The sequence below is a fragment of the Hyla sarda genome, chromosome 3 (genome assembly GCF_029499605.1).
Source record: "Hyla sarda isolate aHylSar1 chromosome 3, aHylSar1.hap1, whole genome shotgun sequence".
NCBI classification, from domain to species: Eukaryota; Metazoa; Chordata; class Amphibia; order Anura; family Hylidae; genus Hyla; species Hyla sarda.
Window position 1 is genome coordinate 311,602,463 of NC_079191.1, and position 26,707 is coordinate 311,629,169.

The 26,707-nt window shown below is 42.1% G+C and overlaps 1 protein-coding gene across 7 annotated transcripts in view; it reads left to right on the top strand.

Moving 5' to 3' along the window:
• The window catches only part of TIAM2 (TIAM Rac1 associated GEF 2), a 488,869-nt gene that overhangs the window by 343,269 nt on the left and 118,893 nt on the right, over positions 1 to 26,707 (top strand). For all 7 annotated transcript variants that reach the window (XM_056567049.1, XM_056567046.1, XM_056567048.1 and 4 more), the window contains one exon: positions 13,804 to 13,968. In XM_056567049.1, the coding sequence (XP_056423024.1) occupies positions 13,804 to 13,968 (165 nt within the window). The remainder of the gene's footprint in view (positions 1 to 13,803; positions 13,969 to 26,707) is intronic.

A 26,707-nucleotide genomic window follows, 5' to 3' on the forward strand; every position in this document is an offset into this window, starting at 1 on the left:
CATATGAGGTATGTGCTTACTCGAGAGAAATTGGGCTACAAATACAAGTAAAAATTTTGTCCTTTTACCCCTTGTAAAAATTCTAAAATTGGGTCTACAAGAACATGTGAGTGTAAAAAATGAAGATTGTGAATTTTCTCCTTCACTTTGCTGCTATTCGTGTGAAACACCTAAAGGGTTAAAACACTTACTGAATGTCATTTTGAATACTTTGGGGGGTGTAGTTTTTATAATGGGGTCATTTATGGGGTATTTCTAATATGAAGACCCTTCAAATCCACTTCAAACCTGAACTGGTCCCTGAAAAATACTGAGTTTGAAAATTTTGTGAAAAATCGGAAAATTGCTGCTGACCGTTGAAGCCCTCTGGTGTCTTCCAAAAGTAAAAACACGTCAATTTTATGATGCAAACATAAAGTAGACATATTGTATATGTGAACCAAAAAAAAATGTATTCGTAATATCCATTTTCCTTACAAGCAGAAAGCTTCAAAGTTAGAAAAATGCTAAATTTTCTAATTTTTCATCAAATTTACGGATTTTTCACCAAGAAAGGATGCAAGTATCGACAAAAATTTACCACTATGTTAAAGTAGAATATGTCACGAAAAAACAATCTCGGAATCAGAATGATAACTAAAAGCATTCCAGAGTTATTAATGATTAAAGTGACAGTGGTCAGATGTGCAAAAAACGCTCCGGTCCTTAAGGCCAAAATGGGCTCCGTCCTGAAGGGGTTAAGGGGTTAAATAATTGTCCACATAAGGTAACCCCTGTAGCCTTAGCCACATTTGTTTGGATCCATTTATGCAACGGTATAATACAGACCCCAGTATCAGACACCCCAGTATAATACAAATCCCCTGTGTAATACAGACACCAATATCTTAGCTCAGTATAATACCAACCCTAGTATCAGATCCCCCAGTAAAATACAGAACTTCAGTGTCAGACCCCCCAGTATAATACAGGCAAAGGTATCAGACTCAAATATAATTCAGACCGCAGATAGAGTGACCACCACTCACTCTTTATGTTACTGACATTCTCCCCTGTGGATCTGGAGGATGTGTCCTGAAGGAGAAGGGAGAGCCCTGGGCTCAGAAGCAGCTGTAATTGAAGACTTCAGGCAGACTTTGTCTTCTCAGGGGAGAGCCCTGTCATCTCAGAGAGTTACACCTGTGAATACAGAGTAGTTCCATCAGACATCACCCGTCCATAGGAAGATCACTGCTCGCTGCTGACATCCTGTTGGAGTCCCTGCACCTATGAAACCCTTACATGCATGCACACGCTGAAAGTAGCAGCCAGCCTATCTGGAGAATTCCTGGCTGTTCATGCCAGTTTGCCCAAGAACCTTGTGCCATCCCCTGGAGATGCTACAGGCCTGATGATAGACCAGGAACATAATCAGGAACAGAGCCAAGAAAGAGAACAACAGATACCAGGTGAATAGTCCAAGTTTGATATCCAGGTACAATACTAAGGTCAAGATCAGGGTCAACCAGGAGTCAGGAGTCACAATCAGCAGACAAGATATCCATTGGGGGCACCAATTGCCTTTGCAATCTAATGCTACCAGGATGCCAGAGCACAAGCGCCACTAAATTATGGCTGTGGCAGAATACAGGAACCAATGTCAGTGAGTTGAGTAACCATTGAGAGCAGTTATACTAATTCCTGTTATTGGTATGAGAAATCTTTAAATTTGGCTAAATTACCAGCTGGTAAGACCCAGTTGGCTATTTGATCGTCATGTACTTGTAGTAAGAATATGTTGCAGAATTATTTCAAGGCGTATACAAGAATGTACTATAGAGGCCATATTTCCTCCTCAACAAAGGGTTGTGTAGCATTTGTAAAATAACACCGTTCAATAGAATCAGGACATCAATCTATGCCAACCGATATTTGTGAGAGTTACCACTTGGTAGTCCCCTTTGCAAACCAGTATAGGGTTTCCTCGCACCATTTGAAATTTTCTCTAGTGTTTACATATAGTGGCCCTCATTTACTAAGAGTGGAGTGTAGGTTTCTTTGTGGGTTTTAATTCCCTACAATTTATTTTCCACAGTATATACTAAGGTTTCCCTACATTTTCCACTTTCCCTACACTTTGCTTTTTTTACACATGCTCTGATCTGTCTGGTTTTCCTCAGCTCAAATCCACCACATTTTATGTGGAAACCTTAGTAAATATGTTGTTTTTTTGTGAAAATGTCGGGAACACACCCCTTTTTGGAGACCACACCCCATTTCCCAGCGACCACGCCCCTTTTTCAGGTTTTCTTAGCAAAATGGAGAGTTAGTCGTTTTTTTTTTTCCAATCTGGCGCACAATCTGGCGCAGACAGAATTTCTGTCGCAATGCGACAGAATCTGGTGCACAACCCGACAAAATATGTCGGGTTTGCAATAGTAAATGAGGGCCAGTGTGTTTAAAAATATGTTAGAGGAATGAATAGCTATGCAAATGAATCAATCTGAGCGCAGCATGGAGGGAATATGTGAGCACTATAGAAAAGATAAATAGAACAATTCCTTTGCTACCATTTTTGCCACTGACAGATGATGCAGCCTTGATACATTCTCTTGCGTTCATCATTGGCAGTCTGTGCTGTTGACTTCCTCTTGTTTTTCCGCCTCCAGATGAGCAGTGCTATCGTGTGTGGGTCGGTTTGATAAAAACAGCCTAGTTCTTCTTGGAAAAAATAAATGCAGCTTCCATTTGTGCACAATGTTCTGAATGGCTGTGTATTTGCTGAGAAGCTGGGTAGATTTGGAAGGACAATGCACTGGCACATTGTATGCGTCACATGCATGTGTCTGTCTCGTTGTTGTATTACTGTGATGGAATTCATGCGACCTGAAACAAGTTCCGATTCTTTATCTCGTTTGGAAGTTTGAGTGCCTTTTTATTTTAATATCTGTTATTATTTGTTTCACATTACCTTTCCTCCATTTATATTGTGCCAACATATTCTGCAGTACTGTACAGAAAACACACTTACATAATCTATTTTCACATTATGATCTAAAATTAACAACATATGGATGCTATTTTGTAGGCTTTGACTCATTACACTGTAATATAAAGGAGTTTTACATATGATAATGAGTGGCCTTCACTCCAACAAACTTAGACACAGGGTTGCTACATCACTGCAGCTCAGTGGGGGACACATAAACACTGGTGCTTTCTGGGTTAGGAAACAAGGCTCCTTAGGTGGCTCTAAAATAAAAGCTTTTCGGATGCATTGCGTTCCAAATCCTTCAAAACAACATCTCAATCTTTTTTTTCTGTATAAAAAGGAATATTTTTTTTAGATTTTGTGTTACATAAAACTCAATAAATCAGTTAAGCCACAGTGACATCTAGTGGCCAAGAATTATTAATGTTATTTCACACTATTGAATGTTTTTCCAAAATGCATTTCAGAAAATATTAAATACTATCAGTCATTTTTGAGTGATTTTATTGCTGCAGGATTACCAAATATTTTAGGTATTTAGTAGCTTAAATTGTAGTTGTAACATATACCGACACTATTGATAATTTATTAATAAACTGAAGTTTCCTATAAGACACCTCTACCAATCATTGAGAAATAGTGTTCACGCTTTGCAGGATTGCTTTTTGTTTTGTGTTTTGTTTTTTAAAATTCTGCATCAATATGAAATGTGCATTTATTTCAGCTCATTGTCCTGCTCCCACTTTTATTTTTTTATTTTTTTTTACAAGAAGTGAAGCAAATATTGGATTTCAGAAGCACTGACTGGGTGAAATGAATGGTGGTGTAGAATGCTGAAGTATTTAGTATTAATATACAAAACATTTATTTATTTTATTTTCACCCAGTATGACAGTGAGCGGTAATCTGTGACTATGAATAGTGAATTAGCCGACTAATGATCATAAATCATCTTCTACAGTGGGGATCAAAAGTTTGGGCACCCCAGATAAAAATTTGTATTAATGTGCATAAAGAAGACAACGAAAGATGGAAAAATCTCCAAAAGGCATCAAATTACAGATTAGACATTCTTATAATATGTCAACAAAAGTTAGATTTTATTTCCATCATATACACTTTCAAAATAACGAAAAGCAAAAAAATGGCGTCTGCAAAAGTTTGGGCACCCTGCAGAGTTAATATCTTGTACTGCCCCCTTTGGCAAGTATCACAGCTTGTGAACGTTTTTTGTAACCAGCCAAGAGTCTTTCAATTCTTGTTTGAGGTATCTTTGCCCATTCTTCCTTAAAAAAAAGTCTTCCAGTTCTTTGAGATTTCGGGGCTGTCTGTCACGCACTGCTCTTTTATGGTCTTTCCATAGATTTTCAATTATGTTGAGGTCAGGAGATTGTGAAGGCCATGGCAAAACCTTTAGTTTACACCTCTTGATGTAATCCCCCATGGATTTCGAGGTGTGTTTAGGATCATTATCCATTTGTAGAAGCCATCCTCTCTTTAACTTCAGCTTTTTCACAGATGGCATCAAGTTAGCATCCAAAATTTGCTGAAATTTTATTGAATCCATTTTTCCTTCTACTAGTGAGATGTTCCCTGTGCCACTGGGTGCTATACAACCCCAAAGCATGATTGATCCACCCCCATGCTTAACAGTTGGACAGAGGTTCTTTTAATTAAATTCTGTTCCCCTTCTTCTCCAAACGTACCTTTGGTCATTCTGGCCAAAAAGTTCAATTTTAACCTCATCGGTCCACAGAACTTGTTTCCAAAATGCATCAGGCTTGTCTATATGTTTATTTGCAAAGTTCAAACGCAGATTTTTGTGGTGAGGACGTAGAAGAGGTTTTCTTCTGATGACTCTTACATGAAGACCATATTTGTACAAGTATCTCTTTATAGTGGAATAGTGTACCACAACTCCAGTGTCTTCCAGATCTTTCTGGAGGGATTGTGCAGTCAAACGTGGGTTTTGAATAGTTTTTTTTCACAACCCTTGGTCTTCCAGATCTTGCTCTAACTTCCACTGTTCCTGATGACTGCCATTTCTTAATTACATTCCGAACAGAGGATATTGACATCTGAAAAGGTTTTGCAATCTTCTTATAGCCTTCTCCCAACTTTGTGAGCATCAACTATTTTCAGTTTGAGATTTCTAGACAACTGCTTAGAAGAACCCATGGTGCTGATTGTTGGGGCAAGGTCAGGTGAGTCTGGGCATTTAAAACCTTTGAGATTGACATCACCTGGTCTTCCCAGATGATTGAGAACAATCCATGACACTGGCAGGTCTCAGCTTTGCAAAGGGGGCAGTGCATGCTTTAAATTCTGCAGGGTGCCCAAACTTTTGCAGACGCCATTTTTTTTGTTTTCTGTTATTTTGAAAGTGTAAATGATGGAAATAAAATCTAACTTTTGTTGACATATTATAAGAATGTCTAATCATTAAATTGTTGCCTTTTGGAGATTTTTCCATCTTTCCTTAGCTTCTTTATGCACATAAATACATATTTTTACCTGGGGTTCCCAAACTTTTGATCCCCACTGTAGAAGATGATTTAAGATCATTAATCGACTAATTCACTATTCATAGTCACAGATTACCGCTCACTGTCATACTGGGTGAAAAAAAATAAAATAAATAAAAGTTTTGTTTATTAATACTAAATACTTCAGCATTCTACACCACCATTCATTTCACCCATCCAGTGCTTCTTAAATCCAATATTTGCTTCACTTCTTGTAAAAAAAAAAAAAAAACTAAAAGTGGGAGCAGGACACTGAGCTGAAATAAATGCACATTTCATATTGATGCAGAATTTTAAAAAACAAAACACAAAACAAAAAGCAATCCTGCAAAGTGTGAACACTATTACTCAATGATTGATAGAGGTGTCTTATAGGAAAGTTCAGTTTATTAATAAACAGAACATGTTCAGAAATATACACATGCACACTTTAGATGACTGGTATATCTTACCAACCTATACCAATCTTAAAGATTAATAGCTACTTGTCTATGTGCCACTATGTTTTTGGGTTAGATTTTACCATTATTATTCCCCTAGGTCCCACACATAATTCTATGGCCATAATTGTTATGGCCAAAAAATAAAATGTGTATTCAAATTTGTATTATTATTGTAAAAAATTGCTAAGCATGGTGCATTACAATAAAAAACCCTATATTTTCCTTCCTCTTGTCTGCTGCTGCTGCTGCTGCCGCCGCCATCCTCCTGTAGTCGTTGCCTTGCAAAGCACTTTTTCTGTTTAAAGGGGTACTCCGGTGCTTAGACATCTTATCCCCTATCCAAAGGATAGGGGATAAGATGCCTGATCGGGGGAGTCCCGCCGCTGGGGACCCCCGTGATCTTGCACGCGGCACCCCGTTTGTAATCAGTCCCCGGAGCGTGTTCGCTCCGGGTCTGATTACCGGCGACTACAGGGCCGACGGCGTGTGACGTCATGCCTCTGCTCCCGTGTGACGTCACGCTCCGCCCCTCAATGCAAGCCTGCGGGAGGGGGCGTGATAGCTGTCACCACGGCAGGTCCCCTCCCTCATCTCCCCGAGCTGAGGACGTAAATCTCCACAGCAGGTCCCCTCCCTCGGAGGGGACCTGCCGTGGAGATCTGCTGGGGGAGTTGAGGGAGGGGACCTACCGTGGAGATTTACGTCCTCAGGGAGGGGAGATGAGGGAGGGGACCTGCCATGGCGATCTATGTCCTCAGGGAGGGGGCGTGCCATAGCGATCTATGTCCTCAGGGAGGGGGCGTGCCGTAGAGATCTGCGTCCAGCCGAGCTCAGGGAGGGGAGATGAGGGAGGGGGCATGAACCTCCTCCCTCCCCTTGCTCTGCCCTCCCCCAGTTCTAGCTTCGGAAATGTTCGGAGAGCTGGGGGAGGAGCGGACGCATGGATCTACGGGGGCGCAAAAAACCAACTCACACCGGCCCCGTGATCGACAGTAATCAGACCCGGAGCGAACACGCTCCGGGGACTGATTACAAACGGGGTGCCACGTGCAAGATCACGGGGGTCCCCAGCGGCGGGACTCCCGCGGTCAGGCATCTTATCCCCTATACTTTGGATAGGGGATAAGATGTCTAAGCACCGGATAACCCCTTTAAGGCTGGAATTCCACTGAGGATTTTTTTTTTTGCAAAAACGCCGTAAAAAACGCAGATTTTCCCGCAAGTCCAGATGTTAGCTGCAAGTCAATAGTAAACTGCAAAATACCAGATTCACTTGGCGTTTTTCAGTTTGGCGTTTTTTTAATCCTTTTCGTGTTTTTCAGCAATTTCGGGCACAGAGGCTGGATTTTCAAAACGCCCGACAAAATCTAGTTTGGCGTTTTTTGCCCTGAAATTGTGGCGTGTTCCTCCCATAGAAGTCTATGGGAGAGCAAAAACGCCAAGAAAAATGCCATATTGGTTTAAAATTTTGCGTTTTTGCAGGCGGTTTTTATTCTTTTTTGGACTTTAGCAATCCAAAAAAGAGATGGAGATACCTTTTTTATTAAAATGTCATAGGGTACCATTAAACAAAAATAACAAAAAAGATACAGTAGTGATGGAAAAAATTGTATCTGAAGAAATGTATCTTTTTTTATTACGAAATGTTTATTAATTTTAAACAGGGATCAATTCATGTGGGCGAGTAAAGCACTAAAAATGTAGCCGACAATAATAAAAATGTAGTGTGTGTGTGTTTTTCACTTTATTTTTTTTTTATTTTTTTAGGTAGTTCTACTACACCCAGCATGGGGCACACTGTTCCATGATGGGAGTAGTAGTACCTGTACTAATAGACAGATCGCCTGTTGTGATCCTTCTGTGTAATTTATAGATGCGGCCGGATGGTTCCAGCCTATCACAGCTCTCTGTGGGAAATAGGAACATTTGTATATATACGTCAGTGCAGGGGACCATAGAAGAGCGGCTGCATCCATACATTATACAGGAGGATCACAGCGGGTGTCAGGAGTTACATCCGCTGTGATCTTTCCTTAACTACAAGTACTACTACTCCCAAGATAGAGCACACTCTGCTCAATGCTGGGAGCTGTAATACCTGCATTAATAGACAGATCGCATCATGTGTCAGAAATTACACTCGCTGCGATCTGTCTATTAATGCAGGTATACAGCTCCCAGCATGGAGCAGAGTGTGCTCCATGTTGTGAATAGTAGTACTTGCAGGTAAGAACAGATCACAGCGGGTATCACTACTGACACCCGCTGCGATCGTCCTGTCTATAGCAGAGATGCAGAGCGGCTGTATACAGCGCTCACATCTCTGCTCTGTACTCCGGCCACTCATTGATATTTCCCTCAGAGTTGTGATTGGCTGCAACCATCCGGCCAATCTCAGTGGAATCCTAGCCTAAACCCCAAACAGAAGAAATCGGCTCTGGGAGAACAGCCTTGGGCAGGAACAGGGAATGAAAGTATATTTTATGTTATTCACCAGGCTAAGCACATTTTTAGAATAATAATCCAAATGCGAAAACCACTTTAATTGGTAGGGCCATTTTCTCAGCTGTTTATATACCACTATATGGTTATGTTCACACACCATTATCACAAAACAGCTGTTTTACAGTTCAAAAAACATCTGAAAAAACTGTGTGGGAACACAAAAAATTACTGAAAATACTGCTGAATATAGACACAGGCTAAGTGAGCCTCATTTGAAGATTTAAAGGGGTACTCCAGTGGGAAACTTTTTTTTGTAAATCAGAGGAAATTATTTTCCTTTTGGAACACAGTGCTCTCTGCTGACGGATTTTCTCCTACTCTGGACAGTTCTTAAAATGCACAGAGATGTCATCAGAGAGCACTGTGGTCATGATGTCAGGAGAGAGATCTTTGTTCCAAAAAGAAAATAATTTCTTCTGTAGTATTCAGCAGCTAATAAGTACTGGAAGGATTAAGATTTTTTTTAATAGAAGTAGTTTACAAATATGCATAACTTTCTGCACCAGTTGATTTAAAAAAAAATAAAAGTTTTCCACCGGAGTACCCCTTTAATCACATAGGGACCCAGGGCGTACAGGTACGCCTTCGGTCCCTGGTACTTAAGGACCCAGGGCGTACCTGTACGCGCCGGGCGGGGAACGGACCGGGGTGACTGCTGATATCGATCAGCAGGCACCCCACGCAAATGCCCAGGGGGGTCATCAGACCCCCCCCATGTCCGCGATCGGCGCAAATCGCAAGTGAATTCACACTTGCGATTTGCGCCGATTCCGGGTCTATGGTGACCCGGAATATAAGGGGGATCGTGGTTGTCCAAGACACCTACGATCCCCCTGAAGGGATAGGAGTGAGGTGGCAGGGATGCCACCCCTCCTATCCCTGCTATTGGTGGTCTAGACGCGACCATCAATAGCAGATCGGGGGCAGGGGGGTTAACTCTCATTTTCCCCGTTCTGCCCACCCACAATAGCCAGGGCAGGACGGGGAAACGGCGGAGGACCGGGCGCCAAAGTCCACTTACCCATCGGCGACGGCTGCGGGCTGCGATCGGGACGGGGATCGGCGGAAGAAGAGGACGGCGATGCTACTCCCTGGATCCTACGGAGGCCGGTGAGTTGCCTAGCAACATCTGGAGGGCTACAGTCTGAGACCATATATAGTGGTCTCTATACTGTAGCCCTCCAGATGTTGCAAAACTACAACTCCCAGCATACCCAGACAGCTGTTTCGGCATGCTGGGAGTTGTAGTTTTGCAACAGCTGGAGGGTCACAGTTTAGAGATCACTGTACAGTGATCCAACTGTGGCCCTCTAGATCTTGCAAAACTACAACTCCTAGCATGCCCACATAGCAGTTTGCTGTCTGGGCATGCTGGGATTTGTAGTTTTGCAACATCTGGAGCTCCACAGTTTAGAGATCACTGTTCAGTGGTCTCTAACTGTAGTTCTCCAGATGTTGCAAAACTACAACTCCCAGCATGCCCAAACAGCTGTCTCGGCATGCTGGGAGTTGTAGTTGAGTACCTCTAGCTGTTGCTTAACTAAATCTCCCAGCATGCCATTTGGCGATCACTACATGCTGGGGGTTGAAGTTTTGCAACAGCTGGAGGCACACTGGTTGGAAAATACTGAGTTAGATAACTGAAGGTTTTCCAACCAGTGTGCCTCCAGCTGTTGCAAAAGTACAACTCCCAGCATGCACGGTCTGTCAGTGCATGCTGGGAGTTGTAGTCTTGAAACAGCTGGAGGTTTGCCCCCCATGTGAATGTACAGGGTACATTCACACGGGCAGGTTTACAGCAAGTTTTCTGCTTCAAGTTTGGGCTGGGGCAAATTTTTCACCGCAGCGCAAACTCCTAGCGGGAAACTCACCGTAAACGCTCGCCAGTGTGAATGTACCCTAAAAACACTACACTACACTAACACATATTAAAGAGTAAAACACTACATATACACCCCCTTACACTATCCCCCCCAATAAAAATGAAAAAGTATTGTATGGCAGTGTTTCCAAAACAGAGCCTCCAGCTGTTGAAAAACAACAACTCCCAGCATTTCCGGACAGCCACTGACTGTACAGGAATGCTGGGAGTTTAGCAACAGCTGGAGGCACCCTGTTTGGGAATCACTGGCATAGAATACCCCTATGTCCACCCCTATGCAATCCCTAATTTAGTCCTCAAATGCGCATGGCGCTCTCTCAATCCGGAGCCCTGTCGTATTTCAAGGAAACAGTTTAGGGCCACATATGGGGTGTTTCTGTACTCGGGAGAAATTGCACTACTAATGATGGGGAGCTTTTTCTCTATTTACCCCTTAAGAAAAGGAAAAGTTGGGGGCTACACCAGCCTGTTAGTGTAAAAAAAAATTACATTTTTTACACTAACATGCTGGTGTTGCCCCATACTATTTTTACAAGCGGTAAAAGCAAAAAAAACTAAAAAATTTGTAAAGCTATTTTTCCTGAGTATGGAAATACCCCATATGTGGGCGTAAAATGCACTGCGGACACACAACAAGGCTCAGGAGTGAGAGCGCACTATGTACATTTGAGGCCTAAATTGGTGATTTGCACAGGGGTGGCTGATTTTACAGTGGTTTTGACATAAACGCAAAAAAATAAATACCCACATGTGACCCCATTTTGAAAACTGCACCCTCACGGAACGTAACAAGGGGTATAGTGAGCCTTAACACACAACAGGTTTGACAAATTTTCATTAAAGTTGGATGGGAAAATAAAAAATAAAAAAATTTCACTAAAATGCTGGTGTTACCCAAAATTTTTCATTTTCACAAAGGAAAATAGGAAAAAAGACCCCCAAAATTTGTAACCCCATTTCTTTTGAGTAAGAAAATACCCTAAATGTGGATGTAAAGTGCTCTGCGAGTGAACTACAATGCTCAGAAGAGAAGGAGCGCCATTTTGAAGAGAAAATTTGTCCGGAATTGAAGGCCACGTTTGTTCACAAAGCCCCCATAGCGCCAGAACAATGGGGTCACATTTGGGGGGGTCCACTGTTCTGACACCACGGGGGGCTTTGTAAACGAACATGGCCCCCGGCTTCCATTCCAAACAAATTCTCTTTCAAAAAGCTCAATGGCGCTCTTCCTCTTCTGAGCATTGTAGTGCGCCAGCAGAGCACTTGACATCCACACATGGGGTATTTCCATACTCCGAAGAAAAATGGGGTTACAAATTTTGGGCGTCATTTTCTCCTATTACCCCTTGTAAAAATGTAAAATTTGGTGAAAAACTAAATTTTTGTGAATTGTTTTTTTTTTTTTTCATTTACACATCCGACTTTCACAAAAATTCGTCAAACACCTGTGGGGTGTTAAGGCTCACTGTACCCCTTGTTACGTTCCTTGAGGGGTGTAGTTTCCAAAATAGTATGCCATGTGTTGTTTTTTTTTTTTGCTGTTCTGGCACCATAGGGGCTTCCTAAATGCGACATGCCCCCCAAAAACCATTTGAGCAAAATTTGCTTTCCAAAAGCCAAATGTGACTCCTTCTCTTCTGAGCATTGTAGTTCGCCCGCAGAGCATTTTACATCCTAACATGGGGTATTTATATACTTAGAAGAGATGGGGTTACAACTTTTGGGGGGCATTTTCTCCCATTACCCTTTGTAAAAATGATAAATTTGGGGGAAAATCTGCACTTTAGTGAAATTTTTTTTTATCATTTACACATCTGACTTTAACGAAAAGTTGTCAAACATCTGTGGGGTGTTAAGGCTCACTGGACCCCTTGTTACGTGCCTTGAGGGGTGTAGTTTTGAAAATGGTATGCCATGTGGGGTTTTTCTGCTGTTCTGGCACCATAGGGGCTTCCTAAATGTGACATGCCCCCCAAAAACCATTTCAGCAAAATTCACTCTCCAAAATCCCATTGTCGCTCCTTCCCTTCTGAGCCCTCTACTGCACCCGCCGAACACTTGACATACAGATATGAGGTATTTCCTTTCTCGAGAGAAATTGGGTTACAAATTTTGGGTGGCTTTTTCTTCTATTACCCCTTGTAAAAATTCAAAAGCTGGGTCTACAAGAACATGCAAGTGTAAAAAATGAAGATTTAGAATTTTCTCCTTCACGTTGCTGCTATTCCTGTGAAACACTTAAAGGGTTAACAAACTTTCTGAATGTCATTTTGAATACTTTGAGGGGTGCAGTTTTTATTATGGGGTTATTAATGGGTTATTTTTTAATAAGAAAGCCCTTCAAATACACTTCAAAACGGAACTGGTCCCTGAAAAATTCTGATTTAGAAAATTTTGTGAAACATTGGAGCTTCAAAGTTAGAAAATGCTAAATTTTCAATTTTTTCATCAAAATTTGGAATTTTTCACCAAGACATGATTCAAGTATCTGCGATAATTTACCACTAACATAAAGTAGAATATGTCACGAAAAAACTATCTCGGAATCAGAATGAAAGGTAAGAGCATCCCAGAGTTATTAAAGCTTAAAGTGACATTGGTCAGATGTGCTGGGTCATTAAGGTATAAATGGGCTGGGTCCTTAAGGGGTTAAAATGTAAATGGGTAAAAAATAAATAAGACCAAAAACAGTGAAGAAACTGTGTAAGAACATTAAAACACCTGAAAATAGGGCCTAAAATACTGTGAGAACATAGTCTAAAGCTGTATTTTGGCATGTATTTATTGCATGTACACTGATGTATTTTGGGTCTGAAATGAACTGAAATATGTCCCAAATGAAAAAAAGAAGATATTTATAAGCTACAGCTATTGCTACAGCAAAAATAAATAAATTAATTAATTAATTAATTAATAAATAAAGGAATTTTTGAATTTAGTCATAACATACAGCCCAGAATATATAGGGCAGGGTTTATCATACATTAACACTGGTTTGCACATAAATTTGCTACTTATGTGGGTTTTTAAGCAACAACTCCCAAAATTGGGAGTGGCTCAAGAAAAGAGGTAGGGGTTTAGCTTTGCAAATCAGCCAGATTTACTACATATAGCTAATGTAGATTTCAGCAAAGCACATGGGGCAACTAAAGACATGCCTGAATTTATTGAGAGGCATACAGCTCTATATAAATAGGGCATGATCATTAATTGGCTGGATTTTACTTAAGGGGAATCCACCAGCTGCAGTTCACGGCTGCCACTATTAGATAGTTGTTAAGTGCAAAAAGACACAAGGTACCTTTCATATATCTGTCTGTACTTACATAACAGTTAAGTTATTGCACATATGTACACAGATGGGATCTCTGTGTCTACATTCGAGTCAAGAGTCTATTACTACATTATTCTGGAGTTTTATTTAATAATGTGTTAAGAATGTGCATTAACTGAGATGTATTATCTCGTTCCTTACAGCATGTTGAAGACTTGGTGAATGTCTATAACTCAGTTCCAGAAGTCCCCCAAAAAGAAAGTTCTTGGGAAATCCCAATATTCGTCCACTTCTATGATGGTCATGGTGTTACGGTGAATCTTAGACCAGAGCACAGAGTGGAAGACATCTTAAACTTGGCATGTAAAGTAAGTTTTCTTTATAGAACAATAATAGTTTCATATAGCCTAACACTTAGAAAAATGCACAGGTGAACATGCCTTAGGGAGTTTTAGAAGAAAACACTGGATACAGAATTCAGGAACACTATGAGGAATTTATGTGATGAAAAAATATTGTTTATGTATTGCATATTTTATGGATGATTTGTAAACTGCCTGGCTATAGGTTTTTGTAAAAATGAAAGCTCCTATTTGTTAAAAGGGTACATTGACAATCAGCTGATCCAACATGAGGCACCTTTTCTATTCATTCTCTACTCTGGCCAAGAAAAGAGGATCCTAAACAGGGGACTTTTCTATATTAACTTAGAATCACCTAACATGGTGCATGAAAATGGGTTTTCAGAAATGGGCAACCCCTTTCACCACCAACAATACAATGAGTGAGATGACAGCCTAAGAGTTCCGGATGTGTGCTGTCTGGGGAAACAAGAATCAGACATGTTGAATGTTTACATGCAAATATTTTATTCCCCACGAAGATAAGCTGCTTCCAGAGGTGTCTAACACTTGGTAGAAATCAACCTGGACATTTGTCAAAGCACAGTCATGCATGTTTAAGGAGATGTCAAAGGAGTACAGCTATCTAGAGGTTTAACCCTTTAACCCTGTTCAAGTAGTGCAGTTATAAGTCCCTTTAGCGCTCTATATATGAATGGACCTATAGGGGAGATTTATCAAAATCTGTGCAGAGATAAAATGGATCAGTATCCAATGGCAACCAATCAAATTGCTTCTTTCATTTCTATGCAAATTTTCTCTGCGTGTGCATTCCTGTGAATGGACGTATGCATACTTCCTGCCTACCGCAGTGCAGGATATAGGATGGATGTATGCGGCTGGACCTGGCAGTCACAGCTGGGATGCCGCTGTAGCTGCCAAGACCGAGGTCGCGCAGGGTCTAGGCAGTGGTAACCCCATAGATGCCGTGGTCAGATGTAAATTTCTGGAAATGTTTAAGCCATGAAAAAAGACCTTTTTTTCATAAAATAGAAATTTCCAGAAAAATTGTTAAAGAGGTATTCCGGCCTTAGACATATTATCCCCTATTTAAAGGGGTACTCTGGCGCTTAGACATCTTATCCCCTATCCATCTAAGGGGATAAGGGGACCCCCATGATCTTGCACGCCGCACCCTGTTTATAATCAGTTCCCGGGAGCGTGAATATTGTCGATCACTGTCGATTACTGTCTATCATGACGTCAGTCAAGGCTCCGCCCCGTGTGACGTCACACTCCACCATAGGGGCTTCCTAAATGGGACATGCCCCCAAAAAAACATTTCTGCAAAATTTTCTTTCTAAAAGCCAAATGTGACTCCTTCTCTTCTGAGCATTGTAGTGCGCCCGCAGTGTACTTGACGTCCACACATGGGGTATTTTCATACTCAGAAGAGATGAGGTTACAACTTTTGGGGGGCATTTTCTCCTAATACCCCTTGTAAAATTTTGGGGAAAAACAGCATTTTAGTGAAAAAAATTAAATAATTTACACATCCAACTTTAACGAAAAGTCGTCAAACACCTGTGGGGTGTTAAGGTTCCCTGTGCCCTTTGTTACGTTCCTTGAGGGGTGTAGATTCCAATATATTATGCCATGTGTTTTTTTTTTCTGCTGTCCTGGCACCATAGGGGCTTCCTAAATGGGACTTGCCCCCCAAAAACCATTTCAGCAAAATTTGCTTTCTAAAAACCAAATGTGACTCCTTCACTTCTGAGCATTGTAGTGCGCCCACAGTACACTTGACGTCCACACATGTGGTATTTTCATACTCAGAAGAGATGGGGTTACAAATTTTGGGGGGCATTTTCTCCTATTACGCCTTGTAAAAATGTAAAATTTGGGGGAAAACCAGCATTTTTGTGAAAAAAAATAAAAAATTAATTTACACATCCAACTTTAACGAAAAGTCGTCAAACACCTGTGGGGTGTTAAGGCTCACTGTACCCCTTGTTACATTCCTTGAGGGTTTTAGTTTCCAAAATAGTATGCCATGTGGCTGTTTTTTGTTGCTGTCCTGGCACCATAGGGGCTTCCTAAATGAGACATGCCCCCAAAAAACCATTTCAGAAAAACTCACTCTCCAAAATCCCATTGTCACTACCTTCCCTTCTGAGCACTCTACTGCACCCACTGAACACTTGACATACACATATGAGGTATTTTCTGCTATTCCTGTGAAACACCTAAAGGGTGAATCTAAAGGGTGAATCTCATTACTGAATCTCATTTTGAATACTTTGAGGGGTGCAGTTTTTTATAATGGGGTCATTTGTGGGGTATTTCTAATATGAAGGCCCTTCAAATCCACTTCAAAACTGAACTGGTCCCTGAAAAATTCGGATTTTGAAAATTTTGTGAAAAATTGGAAAATTGCTGCTGATCTTTGAAGCCCTCTGATGTCCTTCAAAAGTAAAAACATGTCAACTTTATGATGAAAATATAAAGTAGACATATTGTATATGTGAAACAATATATAATTTATTTGGAATGTCCATTTTCCTTATAAGCAGAGAGCTTCAAATTAAAAAAAAAAAATGCTAAATTTTCAATTTTTTCATCAAATTTTGGATTTTTTCACAAAGAAATGATGCAAGTGTCGACGAAAATTCAACATAAAGTAGAATATGTCACAAAAAAACTATCTCGGAATCAGAATGAAAAGTAAAAGCATCCCAGAGTTATTAATACTTAAAGTGACAGTGGTCAGATGGGCAAAAAACGCTCTGGTCCTTAAGGTGAAAATGGGCTTGGTCCTTAAGGGGTTAACAGCATAGTGTAACGTAAAAAAATAAATACATGCCCCTTTCCCAATAAAGCCCTATATTATCATAAAAAAAAACATTAAACAAACTATAAGTAATCGGTATCGCCACATTTGTAATGACTTGTACTATGAAATGATAATGGTATTTGTGTGGACTTGGCAACGGAAAAAAGAAAAAGTTATTATTAACATTCCAACGTTATTACCACTTAACAGCCTTTTAGCCTTTCAGGACACACCTCCAAAAATTTTTTTTTTCGTGGGGCACCCCGACTGAAGTTGGTGGGGGTGCTGCTACACTGCTGCTTTAGACAGCAACTCACAAATTACGTCTTCTCTAATCAACATTGTTCCCTTTTCTTCTCCATCTGGCCCGGCCATCATGAAAATTTCTTCCAGCCACAATTCTTCACTGTTAAACCTGCAAAACAAACCTATTAGGCTCCGCACTTTTTTTTTTACATGGGTAACAGAGGGGTGTACTTGGGTGATAGAGGGGTGTAGAAGGGTGTACATGGGTGGCGGAGGGGTGTAGAAGAATGTACATGGGTGACAGGGGGCAGAGGGGGTCATAGAGGGGTGTACATTGGTGACAGAGGGGTGTTGGGGTGGACAGGAGTGTACATGGGTGACAAGAGTGTAGAGGGGTGTACATGGGTGACAGGGGGGTGTATATGGGTCTAGAAGAGTGTACATTGGTGGCAGAGGGGTGTAGAAGAGTGTACATTGGTGGCAGAGGGGTGTAGAAGAGTGTGCATGGGTAAAAGAGTGGTGTAGAGGAGTGTACATGGGTGGCAGAGGGGTGTACATGGGATGCAGAGGGGTGAAGAAGAGTGTACATGGGTGGCAGAAGGGTGTAGAGGAGTGTACATGGGTGGCAGAGGGGTATAGAGGAGTGTACATGGGTGGCAGAGGGGTGTAGAAGAGTGTACATGGGTGGCAGAAGGGTGTAGAGGAGTGTACATGGGTGGCAGAGGGGTATAGAGGAGTGTACATGGGTAGCAGAGGGGTGTAGAGAAGCATACATGGGTGACAGTAGGGTGTAGAGGAGTGTGCATGGCTGGCAGAGGTGTGTAGAGGAGTGTACATTGGTGTAGGGGGTGACAGGGGTGTAGGGGGTGACAGATGGGTGTAGAAGAGGGTACATGGGTGTCAGAGAGGTGTAGAGGAGTGTACATGGGTGACAGAGGGGTGTAGGGGGTGACAGAAGGGTGTACATGGGTGACAGCTGGTTGTAGAAGAGAGTACATGGGTGGCAGAGGGGTGTAGAGGAGTGTAAATGGGTGACAGAGGGGTGGGGAGGAGTGTACATGGTTGATAGATGGGTGTACATGGGTGACAGAGGGGTGTAGAAGGGTGTACATGGGTGGCGGAGGGGTGTAGAAGAATGTACATGGGTGACAGGGGGCAGAGGGGGTCATAGAGGGGTGTACATTGGTGACAGAGGGGTGTTGGGGTGGACAGGAGTGTACATGGGTGACAAGAGTGTAGAGGGGTGTACATGGGTGACAGGGGGGTGTATATGGGTCTAGAAGAGTGTACATTGGTGGCAGAGGGGTGTAGAAGAGTGTACATTGGTGGCAGAGGGGTGTAGAAGAGTGTGCATGGGTGAAAGAGTGCTGTAGAGGAGTGTACATGGGTGGCAGAGGGGTGTACATGGGATGCAGAGGGGTGTAGAAGAGTGTACATGGGTGGCAGAAGGGTGTAGAGGAGTGTACATGGGTGGCAGAGGGGTATAGAGGAGTGTACATGGGTAGCAGAGGGGTGTAGAGAAGCATACATGGGTGACAGTAGGGTGTAGAGGAGTGTACATGGCTGGCAGAGGTGTGTAGAGGAGTGTACATTGGTGTAGGGGGTGACAGGGGTATAGGGGGTGACAGATGGGTGTAGAAGAGGGTACATGGGTGTCAGAGAGGTGTAGAGGAGTGTACATGGGTGACAGAGAGGTGTAGGGGTGACAGAAGGGTGTACATGGGTGACAGCTGGTTGTAGAAGAGAGTACATGGGTGGCAGAGGGGTGTAGAGGAGTGTACATGGGTGACAGAGGGGTGGGGAGGAGTGTACATGGTTGATAGATGGGTGTACATGGGTGACAGAGGGGTGTACATGGGTGACAGAGGGGTATAGAGGAGTGTACATAGGTGACAGATGGGTGTAGAAGAGTGAACATGGGTGACGGGGCATAGGGGGTGACAGAGGGGTGTAGAGAGGGAACATGGGTGACGGGGCATAGGGGGTAAAAGAGGGGTGGACAGGGGTGACAAAGGGACAGAGGGGTGAATAGGGGGTGGACATAGGTGAAAAGGATTTGGTCAGAGGGGTGGACAATGGAGGGTGAACATGGGTGACAGGGATGGACAGGGGTGACAGAGGGTTGGATAGGGTGGGGTGGACATGGATGAAAGGAGGGTGGACATGGGAGATGGAGTCAGAGGGGTTGACAAGGGTGAAAAAGAGGGATGGACAGGAATGACAGATAGGGGTGGACTGGGGGGTGAACATGGGTGACAGGGATGAACAGGGGGTGGACAAGGCAGACATGGGTGACGGGGGGTGGACATGGGTGACAGGGGGGTGGACATGGGTGACAGGGGGGTGGACATGGGTGACAGGAGGGTGGACATGGGTGACAGGGAGGTGGACAAGGCGGACATGGGTGACAGGAGAGTGGACATGGGTGAGGGGGGGGGGGGTTTGGACTTGGTTGAAAAGGGGTAACAGAGGGGTGGAACGGGTACAGTACCTTAAGCACGCCGGCACGGGAATCCGGCGCAGCTTGCAGCCGTGAGTCATAGGTGTGCAGGTCGGGGGGGTACATTTAAGAAAAAAAATGAAAAATTCACAGCAAAATCCCGCGGCACCCCGGGCTGTACCGAAAGGCACCCCAGTGTGCCAGGGCACCCCGGTTGGGTATCATTGACTTAGAGAGACACGTCTAATTAAAAAATTGGCACCGGTTATTAAAGTAAAAAAGGCTGTGTCATTTTGGAATTAAAAAGGCCTCTGAAAAATAAAAGAAGCAATTAACATTTCCTCTGCAGATTTTGATAAATCTCCCCCAATGTGTAGCTTGATACAATACAGACATATGTGATTACATTAAAAAAATTTAAGAAGCTAATTGTATAGTGTGGCTAATCCCTGGACACCACTACTAACCCCAAGTCCTATTACAGTTATCTATTTAATAGACCCAAATGAAAGTATAAGATAGGAAAAAATGTACCTGAAATACCATCCAAGTTTTTTTGCTAAAGTAATAAATCCATGTAATATGAAATTGTGGAAATATTTGTTATACATATTGCAGTATATGTCCCTTCTTTTGTGGCTCACAGTATTCCTGTTATAAGTGCACACAATTATAAAGGGCTGTTTCCTTAGAAAGCAAGTTAAGTGTAAATTTAATAATAAAAGAACCCAATGCTATGTTATAAGTATACTCTCACATTTCTTCACCTTTGAAGGAGGACCATTGCCTGCAGTGTCTCTAAACATGCCCACAAGATGGCAGACAACATTCAGTTTGCTTCTTCTTCCCTGGGACATCTCTTACTTGAGCAGCAATTATACATTAATTAATAAAATCATTGCCTGAGCTGACTATAACTTTGTAATTAAGGCTTTAAATTCATGCGTGCAAAGGTGAAATGAGATAGAACCTAAATGTCTTGTACATGACTGAACTCATGATGAAGTATTAACTGCCGTAGACTAGACCCTAGACGAGGGCACAATGTCTAGTACTCTGTGACTGATTTGTACAGTAGCTGATATCCAGTAATTTACAAAGCATTCATTTCAGGTCTCAAGTAAATAAAATAAAAAAAAATATCAATTCATAATAAAACCACAAATACCACAAAGGGTTATTGGCAAACGCTTTTTTTTTAAGTTTAGATAATTTTAAGCAATAAGTGATTGGTTATAAAAGTGCTCACATCTTTTGTTGCATACTGTACATCTAACAGTATATCAGATTTGTGGACCTCTGTGAATGTGGCTTTAACAGGTTTTTCCCAGGAGGACACTCAATATGCAGGATAGGTAATGAGTGTCTAATCCATGGAGGTCTGACAGCTGGTACCCTCACCCAGGGGCAGGCTGCCAAATTGTAGCCTGAGGGGCAAGCCCAAAACACTGGGCCACCTGTTTAACTTTGCTGTTCCATAACTCCACTTATCACCTGCCATAGCATAGTAGGGTGTAAAAAAAAAAAAAAAAAAAATTATAACATTTTATATCTATCTATCTACTTTGTTAATATAGGTAAAACAATTCTCCATGCATTATAATATACTGTCTACTTCTAAATACCGTATATACTCGAGTATAAGCCGACCCGAGTATAAGCCGAGACCCCTAATTTCAACCCAAAATCCCAGGAAAAGTTATTGACTCGAGTATAAGCCTAGGGTGGGAAATACCTCATCCCCCCCTGTCATCATCCAGACCCGTCATTAACATCCTCATCATCATCCCCTTGTCATCATCCCACACATCCCCCCTTCATCATCCCCTTATCATCCCACACATCCCCCCCTTCATCATCCCCTTGTCATCATCCCACACATCCCCCCTTCATCATCCCCTTATCATCCCACACATCCCCCCTTCATCATCCCCTTGTCATCATCCCACACATCCCCCCTTCATCATCCCCTTATCATCCCACACATCCCCCCTTCATCATCCCCTTGTAATCATCCCACACCCCCCCTTCATCATCCCCTTGTCATCATCCCCACCCCCCTTCATCATCCCCACACCCCCCCTTCATCATCCTCTTCTCATCATTCGCCCTCAGTGGTCTTCAACCTGCGGACCTCCAGAGGTTTCAAAACTACAACTCCCAGCAAGCCCGGGCAGCCATCGGCTGTCCGGACTTGCTGGGAGTTGTAGTTTTGAAACCTCCGGAGGTCCGCAGGTTGAAGACCACTGCGGCCTTCAACATCATCCAGCCCCCTCTCACCCCCTTTAGTTCTGAGTACTCACCTCCGCTCGGCGCTGGTCCGGTCCTGCAGGGCTGTCCGGTGAGGAGGTGGTCCGGTGGGATAGTGGTTCCGGGCTGCTATCTTCACCGGGGGCGCCTCTTCTCCGCGCTTCCGGCCCGGAATAGAGCCGTTGCCTTGACAACGACGCATCTGCGTCGTTGTCAAGGCAACGTGACTATTCTGAGGCCGGGCCCGAAGCGCTTAGAAGAGGCCTCCCCGGTGAAGATAGCAGCCCGGAACCACTATCCCACCGGACGACCTCCTCACCGGACAGCCCTGCAGCACCGGACCAGCGCCGAGCGGAGGTGAGTACTCAGAACTAAAGGGGGTGAGAGGGGGCTGGATGATGTTGAAGGCCGCAGTGGTCTTCAACCTGCGGACCTCCGGAGGTTTCAAAACTACAACTCCCAGCAAGCCCGGACAGCCGATGGCTGCCCGGGCTTGCTGGGAGATGTAGTTTTGAAACCTCTGGAAGTCCGCAGGTTGAAGACCACTGCGGGTGGGGGAGTTCACTCGAGTATAAGCCGAGGGGGGTGTTTTCAGCACGAAAAATCGTGCTGAAAAACTCGGCTTATACTCGAGTATATACGGTAGGTCAGTTACCGAATAACAACATTAAATATGGAGCAATAACAAATAAAATAATTTTATAACTGCAAATTACCACCGCATAACTAATGCCACCACACTGCTACTCAATGAAATCCACTATACAAACACAAATATTCCCCCCATACAATAACCAAATATTGTTCGATACCAGCTCTTCACAGGTTCTGCAGATAATATACTGTATAGGGATTACAGTGCAGTTATATACAGTGACTCACAGGTGATGTCTTCCTTAACCTCTTGGGGATGCAGGGCGTATGCATACGCCCTGCATCCCCGATCCTTAAGGACTCAGGGCGTCCCTGTGTGCCCTAGTCCGGTATAACGGGTTTTAACCGTTTTCACCATTGGAGAATGGGTTAAACCCAATGGGTCCCGGTTGCTACGGGCAGCCAGGACCCATGGCTAATGCCGAGCACGGCTGATCGGGCCGATGCCCGGCATTAACTCTTTCGTTTTAGACGCCGCGGTCGACTTTAATTGCGGCGTCTAAAACGAAAGTTAAAAGAATCCCGGCAGCTCAGTAGTGCTGATCGGTACTATTGTGACAAAATCACGATGTCCAGATCAGCTTACCGGACGACGGGAGGGCCCTCACCTGCCTCTCCGTTGTCCGATCAGCAATCTACTGCTCCATGCCTGCATAGAGCAGCAGATCGCCGATTACACTGATCAGTGCTTTTGCAATGGCATAGCACTGACCACTGTATGCAATCAGAAGATTGCATGTTTTAGCCCCTTGTGGGTGGGGGGGGGGGGGGGGAAATAAGTGTAGAAAAAAAAATACAAGGTCATTTACACCTTCCCTATTAAAAGTTTAAATCACCCCCCTTTTCCCATTTTTTTTAATTAAATAATGTAATAAAGAATAAAAATAATTATATGTGGTACCGCCGTGTGCGTAAATGTCCGAACTATTAAAATATTAGGTTAGCTAAACCACACGGTCGATGGCGTAGACGTAAAAAAATACCAAAGTCCAAAATTGTGAATTTTTGGACACTTTATATACCATAAAAATATTAATAAAAAGCGATCAAATGGTACTGTTAAAAACAACTGACAATGGTGCAAAAAATTAGCCCTCGTACTACCCCGTGCACGGAAAAATAAAAAAGTTATAGGGGTCATAAGATGCCAATTTTAAACTAACTAATTTTGGTGCATGTAGTTTATAATTTTTTTAAGTATTAAAATAAAATAAAAACTATATAAATTGGGTATCCTTGTTACCGTATGGACCTACAGAATAAAGATAAGGTGTTGCTTTTACCAAATATTGCACTGCGTAGAAACGGGAGCCCCCAAAATTAACAAACGGGCGTTTTTTTAAATGTATTTCATCCCACAAAATTTTTATGGGGGGGGTTTTGCCGCAGGTTATATTATAAAATAAGTGATGTAATTGCAAAGTACAATTGGTGACACAAAAAAAACAAGCCCTTATATGGGTCTGTAGGTGCTAAATTTAAAGCGTTATGATTTTTAGAAGGGAAGGAGGGAAAAGCGAAAATGCAAAAACAAAAATTTGCTGAGTCCTTGAGGTGAAAATGAGTCACTAAGGGGTTAGTTGACTTTTTCTTTTTTTTTTTCTCCATCTGTCATTAACCATCATGATGTAGGGGATGTGGAGAAAATTAGACCTTAAGGGGGTACTCCGGTGGAAAAAATTTTTTTTTTAATCAACTGGTGCCAGAAAGTTAAACAGATTTGTAAATTACTTCTATTTCAAAATCTTAATCCTTTCAGTACTTATTAGCTGCTGTATAATACAGAGGAAGTTCTTTTGTTTTTTCATTTCTTTTCTGTATGACCACAGTGCTCTCTGCTGACACCTATGTTCATGTCAGGAACTGTCCAGAGAAGGAGAGGTTTGCTATGGGGATTTGTTCCTGCTTTGGACAGTTCCTGACATGGACAGAAGTGTCAGCAGAGAGCACTGTCGTGAGACAGAAAAGAAATTCAAAAAGAGAAGAACTTCCCCTGTATTATACAGCAGCTGATAAGTACTGGAAGCATTACAATTTTTAAATAGAAACACTTTACAAATCTGTTTAACTTTCTGGCACCAGTTGATTAAAAAAAAAAAAAAATGTTTTCCACCCGTGTAACTGTAATTGAAAAAAAAAAAAAAGAAAAAAGGTAGACATGTTGAAGAGACATGTCAAATGTTTTGATCAGAGGGGTTTTTGGGACAGAGACTGATCACTAGTATGGACAGGGTGAAGCACTTAGCTGAGCACTGTTTCTCCACTCTGTTTCCTCATAAGGGTGCGTTCACACTAAGTAATTCAAGAGGAATTTACTCGAGTAATTCCTCTTGAGTTCTCCTCTCCAAATTAATGCACATCTCCTCTGCCCATTGACTTTAATGTTATTTCTGCTGTCTTGTACACACGGCGGAAATTCTGCTAGCGGAATTCCGACGCTGAATTCCTTTCCGCTTGAAGAAAGAACATGTTCATTCTTCAAGCGGAATCCAATAGAAGTCAATGGTAGAAAAAAATTCTGCCCGACATCATTTTCAAGAGGAATTCAAGCGGAATTCAAGCGGAATTCAGAAAAGTAGATTAAATAGCCTCCTCCTTCATTCCTCTTCATTTCCGCATGGAAATTCCACTTGAATTCCGCTCAAATTCCGCTTGATGGAGAAGGCAACAATTTCCTGACTGAAATTATTCCTCGTTAATTCCTCTTGAATTGCTCAGTGTGAACGCACCCTTATAGAAAGTCTATAAGCCTGTCTCCTGCAGCAAGAATATGGCGGGGAGAAACCACACCCAGAAGAACACTTCTACCTGTCATTCTAGAATTTGTTGGGAATCTCCGCACCCAGACCCTCCTGATCATAATTTAGTGTTAAACTTATTTTATTTTATTTGTTTATGAAAAAAGTCACAAATTTTATTTTTCAGTTTTTTTTTTTTATGTGTAGTTAGGCTTTAACTTTTGCTTGCTTATCAAGGTTCATTCAAATTGAGTTTGTCTGTAGCCCCTCCAAATACTGTAGCATATACGAAAAATCACTTAAGAATTCTAACTATACACTTTACTGCTTTCTGATAAATTTCCTTGGATAACAATATTTAAATAACTGTTTTTCATTTACTAAATCATCTTGTTCAGCAAGTCTGTGCAGTGACTTATTGTGTCTGCTATCTATGTCTAGTGAATTCCTAGGCTCTTTTGGCTTGCGCTATCCAGAAATCACAATGCAAATAAGAAGAAAGCTGCTATGTAGTCAATGAACTGTTAGTGTTATCAGTCAGCAACTGTGTCTGTGTTACATCTGTGCGCCAATGTAGCAGTAACTGTTTGATTTAAACATTTTTCTTTTTTTCTGTCTCTTGTTTTTGTGCTTGAAAGTTTATCATAGCCGTGTGTAGTGCTGACTCCTTTCTTCTACATCTTTCCTGGTTCTTTTTCCTCCTTACATTTTCTTACTGCTCTGGTGAGTGCAAGGAATCTTAATTCGTTTTGCACACTGTACAGTAGTTTAAATCAACCGTTAGAGCTTTATGTAGGACAGTTTATTCTCTTGTCAGTATCAATTAATGCATGAAAGCAAGGCATGTTTATACCAGACATGTCTAGATGTTGATACTGACATCAAACATAATATTTTTAACTTAACATTTAGGTGCCTCGTGCTAGAAATTCAAACATGGTGCTCACAGTACTCAAGGTTAAGGTCAGCCTGCTCTACTCTTATCCTTTTGCAATCCCAAAGTTTTGTTTAGCAGGAAAAATGTCTGAGGGTGGGTCCAAACTGAGATCCACATACATAAACAGGTTACTCAGCACTCAACTACTCCACAAATTTTATATGGCAGTGCCTCAACATGATCATAAAGGTGCATGAAAAACTTCCTTGACCAATGAGGTAAACAGTCCAGTTTCTAAATAGTTGGATTTGGCTTTTTCTCTGTCTAAACTGATAACCTGTTTATGTTGAATTGGATGAATGTCCAACCTAAATTATTTTTGTATAATTTGCATGGAGATTGCATTTAAATTATAGAGATTCTGTTTTCCATATTTAAAGGGAGGTTCTGGGATTATTTTATTGATGGCTTATCCTTAGGATAGGTTAATACTATCAGATTGGTGGTAATGTTAGCTGATTGGCTGCCACAATACGGCATTTACTTGTTTTTTCTACTCTTAGTGTCTGTGTCTAATGTTGGGTAAACTGTATACAACAGGCCTGGCTATAAGGAATAGGGGACCAGAGGTGTGTACATGGTGTAACATATCTAACAGTCCACTTGGCTCTGGTGATGTCTAATATACGACACCAGCCTAACCTGGTGTGGGAAAGGTTAAAGACTAC